Source organism: Aquila chrysaetos, chromosome 15 (genome assembly GCF_900496995.4).
Source record: "Aquila chrysaetos chrysaetos chromosome 15, bAquChr1.4, whole genome shotgun sequence".
NCBI classification, from domain to species: Eukaryota; Metazoa; Chordata; class Aves; order Accipitriformes; family Accipitridae; genus Aquila; species Aquila chrysaetos.
The window spans coordinates 19,724,516-19,737,444 of record NC_044018.1 but is presented as its reverse complement, the minus strand read 5'-3'; the positions used below and the strand labels follow the sequence as shown (position 1 = coordinate 19,737,444).

General features: G+C 38.7%; 1 protein-coding gene across 3 annotated transcripts in view; it reads left to right on the top strand.

Annotated features, from left to right (window-relative positions):
• Positions 1–12,929, top strand: part of TRAPPC12 (trafficking protein particle complex subunit 12) — a 55,941-nt gene that overhangs the window by 34,416 nt on the left and 8,596 nt on the right. For 2 of the 3 annotated variants that reach the window (XM_030037425.2, XM_030037426.2), the window contains exons 7-8: positions 1,135–1,207; positions 4,997–5,070. The exons of the other annotated variant lie outside the window; for it this stretch is intronic. In XM_030037425.2, the coding sequence (XP_029893285.1) occupies positions 1,135–1,207; positions 4,997–5,070 (147 nt within the window). The remainder of the gene's footprint in view (positions 1–1,134; positions 1,208–4,996; positions 5,071–12,929) is intronic. 3 annotated transcript variants of the gene reach the window in all.

Genomic DNA, 12,929 nt, shown 5'->3' with positions numbered 1-12,929 from the left:
GTGCAAAGAGCTTGGTATCTCATAGGGCAACTCCTTCCACCTGAAGATGTCTAAAATAGGTGGCATGAACTGGCTTCTTGGAGGTACTGATTGCTCTTCATTGGCTGTGGAAGGCACCAACACACTGTCTGAGGCCAGATGAATTCTACCTGTCTTTGCTTTAGAGGATTTCCTGGGTTGTTTTTAAGTGTTTGCTTACAAAGCACTGAGCACAATTGGAATGCTTTGCTGGTGTAGGAAAAACCAATTACTTCTTATACTGACAGAAGCTGAGAGATCTGTGTTCAGAAGTGCTCTCAGTCCCCGGAAGAGGCAGTGCCTTATATTTCCCTAACCGGCTAACCACAACGGCTAATTAAAGAGCAAGTGGCCTTAATGGTTTTTTGAAGGAAATCTCAAGCATTGTTCTACAACCACAGTTATAAATCTGTAACAGGAAAAATGGGGTGATCTGTGGGAATCAGAAAACAAATTTGGAGAAACTGTAATGGGATTAGAAAAAGGAAAGTTGACTTGCATTTCAGATGGAACCTTGCATACATATTTTAAAAGTGCTTAAGACACAAGCTTCATTAAGTATACATTTTCATTCTTCCAATAAAACAACAAATGTTCCATTCACTCAACAATTTACATGATTTAAAATCTATAATAAATAAAAAGAAGCAATAAAACCCAAACTTGGAGAAGGAAATTGCAGCAAGAGCTAAGAGGAGTACTTCATTAAGGACAAAAGGATGAAACCAGAGCCTATACTTACAGTGGGGGAGTCAAAAGACAGTAGCTTTCTATGAAAAAACAGTTTGACTTTCTTTGTGGTCATTAACATTCATTCTCTGGTGAAACATATTTCATGTTTTGCTTAACAAAATGTGTATGTCCCTAGAGTGTGCTGACATTTAATGTTCTGTAAGTATCATAAACCTGAACTCTAACATTCTTCTACCATACAATGGCTTTCTTACTTTGTGCAATTGATGTAGCTATGGTAATAATCAGTAATTTTGAACTGTACCTAGGTGAAGCATTCCTGCCTGAATTGGTTTACATATAGACTGTCAATTGTAGGTAATTTGCATTAAATATATAGTGCTGTTTAAACTCATGTTGGTTACTTTAAAAAATTTACTACAGATATTAGAAAATTTGGAACAAGGCTTAGCTGAAGATGGAAGTATGACTAGCATTACACAGGAGAACAGACAAGGTAGGTATTCTTTAAACATTTTTTTCACAGGCAGTGTGTTTTTATCGCTTGCCTAAGTATGCCAGAAGTCTTCACAAGACTGCCCCAGAGTTGTTAAAACAGTATTTTTGTAATCTCATAGCCTACTCAGCCTCTGAAATGATACACCTTATACTTTTATTTGCTGGAATTAATTTCACAGTTTTGCCCTTGATCAAACTGATGCACTAAATCAATTTTTTTTGTACTTAGAAGAAACAAAGAACATGACTACTATCTTTTAGTGATGAATATTTAAGTGTATTGCTGTTGCAGGTAGATGGATGTTTCATCTTAAGCCTTGGCTGACTAGCTCCTCTCAGTCCTCATGTCTGAAATCCACTAATTTTTTTTACATCGAACTGCCATCATACGGGGGCTGCAGGGCTACACTGGCCTAGGATGCTTCTACATAGATGGCTGAGTCTCACTGTAGCTACTTGGTACTTAGACTCCTGAAATACCTGATTCACTTTTTAGAATAAGATTTAGATTATATTAATCTACACTGTCGTTTTCATGATTTTATATGCAATTACTTTTTTTTCCTGTTACTTCTTAGTTGCTTAACTTCAGTAGTATAGGATACATTACTGCATAAAGAAGGGTCATCAGAACAAATTAGTTGTCCAAGCATTTTTTTTTTTTTTAATGGAATTTATACTAATGAGGTCATTTGAGTACACTTAAGAATTGGACAAGAGGTGACATGTTGTTATGGATTGTATGGACCACTCATGGTGCCTAGCAAGTTAGAAACATCATACCAAGAAAACAAAAACCTTTCAGCTTCAGCTAACAGCTAATCTTACCAACTTCTTTCTAGGAAAACATTCACCTAGAGCTTGTGGGAAGTACAAGTCTGTCTCTGAGACAGGAAGAGGCTGAGTAGAGTTGTTAGCAGAGTTAAAAAAATTATTATGAACAATTCCCTAAAACAATGTTTATATAGAAGGGTGCAGACCTGTTTGAACTCTTCTGCCTGGTCTTCAAATTGGCTGGATGTAAAGCAGCTTTAATGTCTTATTGTACTTGACTTAATACACCATCTACGTATGTCCTGAAAAAGTGAATGCACATGTGAGCTGAAACGAGGACAGAGCAGCATATATCATAAAGGCATTTGCAAATACAGTCAAAGGAATACATTTACTACTCTTTTCAAAAGGGTTAGGAGAAAGAGAAACAATCTGATATTGAAGATTTATCCACAGCGCTCCAGGAGTTTCTGTTCATCTCTCTTTGTATCTACTATTCTTCTTGCATCTCTTCTCCTACTCACTTTTTCCCTGTTATCATCCCCTTTCTACCATCATTTTTGACCTTATTATCCCCACATTCTTTTCTTTTTTACCCCTTTAAAACCAAGACACTGATCCCCCTTTAAGGTACAAGGACTTCTTCCTAGCTGTGTCATAATTCTGTGTCCTGCAGTCTGCCTCACTTGTGAGTTTCTGGCTCCTTGCTTTTCCTCTCCGCTGCTGCTTTAGAGCTGAGATGAGCTCCTCAGGAGGAGGCATAGTTAGAAAAGCAGCAGCTAGTAGTTACCAAGGGACAAGGCTGCTGAAAATTTGGAGAGATCTTTATGTGTCTACTGTGCCGCTGCCTGTAGGTTTAAGACTGCCAAAAAGCCCGTGGGACCTTTGCAGAGACTGTTGACTGCTATTTTCTGTGGAGGTCAGCCAGGTCTGCTCCCTGTCTGCTTCTTTGCTGCATTTGGAGCTCCAGGAGGCTGATAATGTTTTTTTTTCATGTGAGACTAGCTGAAGCAAACCTTGTTAACTTTATGTGAAGACAGCCTTAATTCATTATGGGGATTATGCTTAGCATGTAATTTCCTTATTGCTGCTGTAAGAAGGTGCCACACCGTTGGAGTTATCATGTACATCTCCTCTAGTCTGGAACAGAGCATCTCATTTGCCAGTTTTTCAACAGGCAGAGAGATAAAGCATTGCACCACTTGCCTGGTAACACATTCTGTAAGATGCCAATTTTGCAACTTCTCAGTGCACAGAGCTGCTTTTGAAATGAATGGCAGTGTGGAGTACGGAGTCCTTGATAAGTAACAAAGAAAAACAAATGCGTAGGGTGGAAGCATGGGTGCATGGACCTGCAGAGTGGGTTTCAGGCATTTCAGTAACATACAATGATCAGCTGTTGGCTTTTTGATTTTGTTTACTGCTTTGCAGGTTTTCTTTAACCCCTTTCTGCCAGTGCTAAGAAGCTTCATCCCGCAGGGCTATGCAGTTTCCAGATCAGGTGCCTGTTCAGTTTATAGCACAGACTGAAGACATCTGGTCTGTCTGCTTTGCAGTCCTTTTTGAGAACTGTATCTGGTGCTATTGGATTGTTAACAGGAAACCTAGATGTCTCCACTGCAGGAATCAACATCTAATTTTTTGTCACCTAAGTCCTAAAAGGCTGAACGTGGTTACCAAACTGTGAGGACATGTGAAAAGGAGAGATTAACATAAGTGAAGTAATACAGGAGAGTTATTTAATTGTGTCCAGGTTTTACAGACACCCACAAGGAAAGAAAAATAGAAATGTATCATAAAATATTTGCTCATGGTTAACATCATCCTCTCCATTAATCGCAGTAGGGATGTGTGATCAAGGGGGAATTTCTAAAACAAAAGCTAGGAGTAATGAATGATTTTAAGGTATGGTGGATGAAATACTGGATTCGGTCTTGGGCCCCACATCATACCCCTCTTTTGAAAAAGATAATTTGGGACTATTCATGGATTGGGTTTTTTTGTTGTTTTGATGTTGGAGAGGATTGAAGGAGTTGTTTATTTTTAGGAAGGGGAGTAGACATTTCACCAAGCTCTCTTCTTATTTGTAATGGCATTTATGTGTGCTGAAAGAATTATCTATGTGACCTGCCATGCTTTCATCAGAGACTACATTATTGATACAAATGAGTGGTCCCAGTTATCACAATCTCACTGAAATAGCCTCTTCTCCCTTTCCTCCCCCCTTCTCGAATCATTATAGTGACCTTGACAGCTGATTGACTGAGATACATTTCTTTTCCAAATGTGCTAAATTAATACTCCTAATGTTTATTTTTGAGGATTAGAGAAATATTTCTAGCATTGATCTATGGTACTGTAACAAGAGAAATAAGGATCTATGTGAACCATTCTCTTACAACATCAGGAGTCGGTCTGCAAAGCAAGAGAGAGAAATCTGCTGCTGCAGCTTTTAATGCCTGCAAGCTCCAGGAGCATGGGGAAAGCAGACAGGCTTGGCAGATTTTTTCCAGCATATCTCTAAGCCAGAGGCAAGCACAAACAGTCCCAGACTCAGACAGTTCTCACCCTGCATGTTTTGGCTCTGAAATGACATTTTAGCTATGTTTGATTTTTTAATTTATCACATTTAATGCTGTAGATTACATGTTTTTAAACTGACGCTCATTATCATTTGAATCTTTTTATGCACCTTTTGTTCTGATATTAGAAAATGCGTGGCTTCTTTTGGTGTTTAATATTTGGCCTGAGCTCAAAGCTGAGCGGCTGTCTGTTGCTCTGCGTTGTTGTACTGTGTATGGTCCCCAGAGCCGCTTGAGCAGTTCCCTCAGAGAGATGCAGAATTTTCTGTCTGATGGTGCAGCATGGCTGAGAATTAAAAATTCTAGACTAAAACCCAGTGGTGTTAACGAGGGAGATCTTTCAAAATAGTAATTCATAGGACCAATAATTGATGGCAAGCAAGAACCTCTAATTTATTTGTGCAAATTCACAAGCTGCTCTTATTTTGCAGCCTCTGTTCAGCTGTGGAGGTCACGTCTGGGCCGGGTGATGTACTCCATGGCAAACTGTCTGCTAATGATGAAGGTATGTGGGTGGCAGCAACTGCAGAGGTACCGTATATTCCAGAATAGAATGTCAGAGAAAGAGCAGGAGAATTACTGGTGCATAGATAAGGGAAGACTACCTGACTGTACGTGGAGGTTTTGCTTGGTGAAGAATTAATTAGACTTAATAATGTCTTATTTAATAGATAACCATTTGCAGTAACGTTCTTTGGGAACATATCTATACTTATTTCTTCCCAAATCATCCTGGAGAACATGCAATAACAACAAAGAATTTGCATTTTTAAATTGAATTTTTCAAACACTTAACTAAATGCTGTAATTAAAAGCAATTATGTGCTTTGTCTTTTTCAAACTGTGCACTAGGAATGTTGCTCTGTTTGTGAGGATTAATAATACTGTAGCCTTGGTACATGATGAAGATCCAGAACATCTAAATAGATCCTCCCTTGTCAACCTATCTCAATTGTAAGATATCTTCTTTTAAGTTTAAATCCTCACTAGTGCATAGGGGTGGAAGAGAAAGGAATAAAAGCAAAAGTAACAAGCTTCCACTGTTGGTTTTTTTTTTCGCCTTGATTCCTCCTTACTTTTTTAAGCAATCCTACTCCATTTGGTGCAACACTCTTAGCTTCTCCATGTATTCAGGAAGTAGAAATAAAACAACTTCTGCCTTTCACCTCATGGTCGGGGAAATGGGCATATAGCCATTCTGAGCTTGCAACAAACTGCTGTTATCCTGAGCTTAACTGTACTTCACAAATCAATGAGTGGCAACAGCCTCGGAGCAGAGCTGTCAGCAGTATAATCTTCAGAGGCGAAGATTTGCACTCAGTGCTCCCTGCTCTTTGATTGCCCAAGGTCATGACAAACCTGACCCTCTGATGTTTACTAAGCTAATTCCCAAATGGTGCTCTGTTCTCAATATTACAATACCTCAAAAAGCATGTATTTTTTTAGATAAGATCCAGTTATCCGAATACTGCTTTATATGAAACGGAATATCCTTTTTATGAGAATTAGGGAAAACAAAAATTTGTATTCCTAATGAAATTGCAATCGGAACATTTCTGTCTTGAATAAAAATAATTGTCCATTAAACCATGAGGTGTTTTTAAGAATTAGTAAATGTTTGCGTTTTGAAGTAGATACTTGACATAGGTTCAGTTTTCAAGGAACTGTCTTTTTCAAAAAGCAAGTGGAGAAAAGCACAAGTTGCCATCCCAAACTAAGTAGAATATATGAATAAGAAAATGCTGGTAATACTTTTTTTTTTTTTTTTCAAGAAGTTCATTTTACTTTTGACTGTGAATTGTTTTTAACACTTTCAGTGTTTTTCTTCTCATGTACACACAAATCCATTTGCATGCATAGCTCTCACCTTTCTTCTGGTTTGGTCCTGTTAGTGCTATTGTCTTCTAGTAATAGAAATAAATTTGTGAATACTGATTACCACCTTTTTGGAAATAGTACTTCAGAAATACTGCAGCTCAGATACTTCCTAAGACCAATTGTATTTAGGGCCTATCTCATAGCTGTTAAGTTAGAAATTTACGGTTCCACAATAACTTCCAGATTACCCACAACTGCATGTTAGTGCATAATTACTTCCATCTGAAATTTGCATTTCAGTGCATTGGCTATGGAGTAGTTGTGAGTCTCTCAGTTTTCAGAAATATCCCTGTATGGAGTAGTAGAGAGTTTTTAAGCAAGATTTTTCAAACATAGTCATGTTGCAGTTAAAATCAGACTAGTACATGAAGAAAATTTTTTCTGCTTAGGTGACAGATTGTCTGTGAGAGAATTATATTGGTTATTTACAAATTTAATCATTTTTAAGACCATTCTAACATGCTGCAGTGCTATACTCTTCTCCCCCTTCTAGAGTATTCAGTATGAAACTATTTCTTCAAGTCATTTTAAACACACTTTTGTTAATTCTCCCATGAACAATTATATTAATTGAACAGTTCCACATATTTATAATTTTTTGCTGTTGTGTAATATAATGTAAAAACTGCATTTTTTTTTATTCAAGTATTTCAAGTGTATGTAATTTAAAAAAAACAAACCCACAACTGATTTCATTCTCCAAGTCAGTGCCATCTATTGCCATCTAGTGAATGTTTACAATATTGCAATATGGTTATATTTGATCCCCAAATCCTATTAGGTGAATGGAATATCTTATGCTATTAGTAGATTAATAATAATTATTTATTAAAGTAAAACTATGTGACATTGGTATAAAAAAAGAAAAACTGATTATCGTATTCTTACTAACCTCTTTCTATGGCCAAAAATCTTCAGTAGTATTTAATAGGGAACAATCTTGTCAGGATTGACTCTTGAAAATAAAAAAAAAAGACTTTGATTATATGTTGGGCCTATAACTATTTAAATCTATTTCAGTTATCCTCAACTCTAATTACATTTATTTCATGTCATCTCTCTTCTGCATTACTTATCTGACTCAAGGAATTCTCTTTACGTAGCACCATGATTCTTGTCTTTTTAAATATGGCCTCATTAGTTTCATAGCTAAACATCTCATTAAATTATTGAGATGGAGGGGAATATTGTTTTGGAGTGAGTGAGGTGCAAAGAAGTGATTCACCCAAACTTGCCCAGGAAACCTATAGCGGAGCAGGAAATTAGTCATATGTTTCCTTTACCCTGGAACCATCTTTCCTAGGTACTGAATTCTGCCTGCTGTGTCCCTTTATCTGTGTGACCGATGATACAGTTTGGTAGCAGTTTACAGCAGTCTTACTATACGTTTTTTCCTGTTCATTCCCTTCTCTTTGTACAACGTTTCTTAAATGTATTCTGGCTTCCTTCTGTGCACCACTTTTGGACTTAACCAAGTGACAAAAACAAAGAAGTGGTGGATCTCAGTTATATCAACTCAATCTGCTTTTCCCATTTCATGTGAAAAAGGGGCAGTTTAAGGGAGGAGGTGGAAATCCAGCAGGAAGGGAAGAGGGGACCGTGTAACGTGTCACTGTAGACTTCCATTTACAAGAACTGTGGGCTTAAGTCACTATGAAAGTGTACCCTGAATGTAGCAGCATGAGGGAATACTCATTTAAAATGCAACTGATGATGTGCATTGCTTCATTTCAACAATCTAATTGCAAAATGTCTGTCATTTTACTAAATCACTATGGAAGTGTCTTGAAAACTTTTAAAGTTCTTTTCATCTGAGCTAAAATCGCTTTTGACATTATCTTACCAGACTTCTACCTCTCTGAGGAATAAACACTTAAGTACTTTCCATATATAAGTGCACTCTAATTAAAGGCACATTTTGCACTTTTTAGATTTTTTTCAGTGTTGTCTTAGCTTTTGTAGAACTTACCCTTTGTAAAAACAAAAGCATTAGAATTGATTTTAATTTGGGTCTAATACAATTAAAACTCTACAAAGAAGGAGGTAACAGCTTGTACTAGTGATGCGAGGGACTGATGCCGAAGGACTTTGGTTCCTCTATGATTTAAAGGAGAAAGACTGCATGAATCATCGTGTCTTTTGCCTAACTGTGCTGCAGTACTGCTCTTTGGATTCATAACACTGTGAATCTCTGCTTTCATAACCCTTCCACAAGTACACTAGAGAGGAAGGATAAGTTATCCCTGTCCTCTCTTCCCAAAATAGAGTATTTATGAACTATACACTTTGTATAACTAAAACTGATTTTTAATCTAGGGTTTATTGAACCTACTCTCAGCATTCCACACATCATGGTCATTTATGCTTATTTCTAATTAATATTTTAAGTACTTAAGGTGGTGGTGAGGGAAACATGAAAATGTGTAATGCAGTGACTATGAAGGAAAGTACAGTTATACTGCAGTGCATTAAAGGAAAAACAAACCTCACTTGCTATTTTTGTGCAAGTAGATCCGATGGCTTACTAGAACTATTTTGGATAAGTATATTTAATGTTAGCTCTGAATTTTCATAATAAAAGAGATTCTGAATTATAAAACAACAGGCCAACTCTCATTCATATCCTGAATTGTGTAACTTCAGTCCTTCTTTTGGGATTTTTTTATGAGGTGTGGAAAATCTGAGGGCTTGTAATCTTCAGAAATTAAAGACCATGACAATACATCAGCCCCACCTTTAAGATCACAAGCTGTAGTCATTGAGTTTTTTTACTGGCAGTACTTAATATGTCATACCCCTCACAACCACAACTTGTTTCAACCAAGACTTCGCTTCTCTGGGAGGGTCTCTATCATTCTCTCAGACAATTTTTCTTGTACCATGTAACATTAGCAAAGCTGGGAATGAAAACAAAGTCTTTAATAAATGAGACCAAATCTCATCTACTTTACAATACGCTCCTTTGGAAGGAAATGTCAGATAAGATGCTTTTATAACTTACATGGAATAGTATCATTCTGTATCACATGTAGGATACTCTAGAAGTCTAGTACTGCTTCCATGATAGTGGGGGGGGGAAGAGTAAATGCATATAAAACTCACTGCGGGATCCTGGAATAACTGCAAAAGGAGGCTGCATTTAGAAGTGAGCCTGGATATTGTGATAATGTTTTATAGTTCATCCTGCAGCCGTCCTTGCCTATGCTTAAGGGTGGCTTTGGACATACATAAGTTGGTCTCTTGTCATCTCCTGGAGGAAATGGGTCCCGTTCCTGTGATAGGCACTGCGAAGCGTGGGGTATACAAGCATAGATGCTATGTGCCGTGCTGTGGTATGGAAACAGGGTGCCATATCCACAAATACAGTGCATAGACTCTTAATGCTTTCCCTCTACTCTCACATCTTAGGAGGTGTGAATGTTTATGTACTCCTAGTTATAATGCATATGGTGATGTACAGTCACTGCACAGGGAGCGCAGAAAGGGAGGAGGGTTTCTTTGCCTGACTAGGGCAAGTCCACGAAGCCCCCGCAGCGTGGGCCTCCAAGACGTTACTTGGCTGCTTGTTCCTACCAAGGCTGGCTACTACCTACACGAGGGAGCCTGTGGTGCTATAATTGTGCAAACAGTGCCCCCTCGTGCAGCTGCTCCTGGCTGAGACTTTTCTGCAGTCAATTCATGCTAAGCTGTAAACTAAGCTGACAGAAGCACTGTTCTATCAGCTTAACTGCATGATCTCCTGAGAGCTGTTTTTACATCAGTTTGGGGATGTGACGGTAAAGCCCCCGTCCCTCATGGTTGTGCTATGCACCTCTGTTGTGTAGCCAAAGCCTTAGAGTGTGCGTGAGACTGAGCGCTGGGTAAGGGGCAGCTTTAGACCACAGAATGGAAGGCATTGAGCACAAAAGCTAGAATTTGATACAATAAAATTATTTCTCCAGTGAGCACATTTTATGCTTGAAGGGATAAAATTCACAGTCGCAGACGATCCTTCAGATTTTATAAATGATGCTCTTGCCGATATTAATAGCTAATACAAGCGTGACTGGGGTTCCTCTAAGGAGCCAGATCAGAGGGTCCCTATTACAAGTTTTTTATGGCTACTGAACACAGTGGGACTCCATGATCAATGCAGTCCTTTTAGTGAGAGCTGTTACAGTGAAAATTGAGTTTTTCCTAAGTCATAAATTTGTGAAAAATTTTGGTAGCATAAATTTCATCACAGTTGCATTCTGAATGCTAAATAAATCAGAATTTAAACAAATACATTTTTGTGTATCTAGCCCATTGTCTTTGCTCTAAACTCTTTCCATTACCAATAACAAGCATGAACATCACAAGGCACACTAGAATTGGAATAAACTCTAAATGTTAATAATTAACTGTTCAGAATTAATCATTATACCCACAATATACAGGTTGTTTGCAAAAGAATGGTTCTGCAGAGTGCCTCCTGGGCTGTTTAAATCAGCCTCTACTATTGTAGGACATGTAATTTCTCTCTTACATGGGTGAGACTCCAAAGACTTCACTTGATTTTTTGTGTGTATGAAATAATTAGTATGTTCCAAATGGTGACCTGGTGCACAGGTCAAGTAGAATCATAGAATAGTTTGGGTTGGAAGGGACCTTTACAGGTCACCTAATCCAACCCCCCTGCAATGAGCAGGGACATCTTCAACTAGATCAGGTTCCTCAGAGCCCTGTCCAGCCTGACCTTGAATGTTTCCAGGGATGGGGCATCAACCACCTCTCTGGGCAACCTGTTTCACCACCCTCATCATAAAAAACATCTTCCGTATATCTAGTCTAAATTTACCCTCTTTTAGTTTAAAAGCATTACCCCTTGTCCTATTGCAACAGGCCTTGCTAAAAAGTTTGTCCTCATCTTTCTTACAAGCCTCCTTGAAGTACTGAAAGACCGAAATAAGGTCTCCCCAGAGCCTTCTCTTTTCCAGGCTGAACAACCCCAACTCTCTGAGCCTGTCTTTATGGGAGAGATGTTCCATCCCTCTGATCATTTTTGTGGCCCTCCTCTGGACCAGCTCCAACAGCTCCATGTCTTTCCTGTGCTGAGGTCTCCGGAGCTGGACAAAGGGTTCAGTCCTTCTAAGTGTGACCTCAGGAAAAGAAATTCATTACACCTGGGGCACTTTGCCTCCTCAGACTAGGCAGGAGATGAAGGAAAAGTACCTTTACCAGTAGCTGTGACCACATTAGGGACAAGTGAAATGAGTACTATAATTTGACCAAGAAAAATGGTAGTGCAGAGAGTATCCCAAGATGTCTGTGCAGTTCTGAAAGATTATTCTTTGATGTCTTTTGCTTCCTAACACTTACCACAAATTCTTGTATAAGGCTGAAGGGCAGGACTGTAAGGAAGCACCAGATCAGTACAGCACAGAGTGTCTTCTGTCTTTGCATATGCCTGGCTTTTATAAGCAAAGGCAGGCTTTCTCTGCCTCTGCTCGGGATTTCTCCAAGAAGCTATAGCTGATGCTACTGCAACCCTGTGCCCCATGAATGTACCTACTACGTGTCTTCCAGTCAGCGTAGAGCACATGCAGAGTTTCTCATGTATGCCTGCCAAAGACCGTGTAGCCAGGCTCTAAAAGTCATTTACTGCCCAGACCGTTGAATTACCGTGGTTTAACCATGAAACAGCTGGACTGCAGTAACCAGTCACATGGGCATTTCTTTCCTGTGGGAAGTGGGACCATGAGTTTGTTTAACCTTCTGTCACTGGTCATTATCTGAAGGGTACGTTTGCACTGTGTCTTGAGCAGGCAGATCTCAGAGCTGCCACTTGCCAGCGTGGTCTTTGTGCAGGCGTGTGTGTGTTTGGGGTCACATGCAAAGCTTTCTGAGTTCAGAACCAGGCCAGCCCTCACTTAGTTTTAGCACAAGTCAGTTTTCTATTTAGAGTACCTGCTCATTTTCCTTTTACACAGTAGGGTAGAAGGGAATAAGGGTTTGGGTGGAGGGATAGAAAAGGTCTTGTTTCCCTTGGCAGTAGTGCTAGTTTGTCATCTGAAAATGTGCATGAATTGCAGCTTCTGTCATGTTATATTTTTCACAAGTTAAGAGCATTTGCACAAGCAGTTCCCAAAGCTTGAGAACATAGTTTGTTAAATCATGTGAATTATACATATATTTGAAACGAGACACTTCTCAAGTATGTATACCCCAGTCACACAGAAGGCTTTTGACTTTCATCCTAAATCATAATCTAAGCTGAAGAGGAAATGCTCCATTTTTTTTTGTTCTTGGCATTTAGCCACAAACAGAATATGATCCAGTTGAAAAAAAAAAATCTCCTGTGTATGCAGTTCCAGTATAACTGAGAAAAGACCAATATAGTCAGCTACTAGTTCCTGCAGTGATAGGTAGAAATTCTGTCCCACTGAGAAGTTGGAATTTAATTCTGTTTGAATGTGTCTTTAACAAGAAGGCAACATAAAGGCTGAACAATGCTGAGCTTAAATA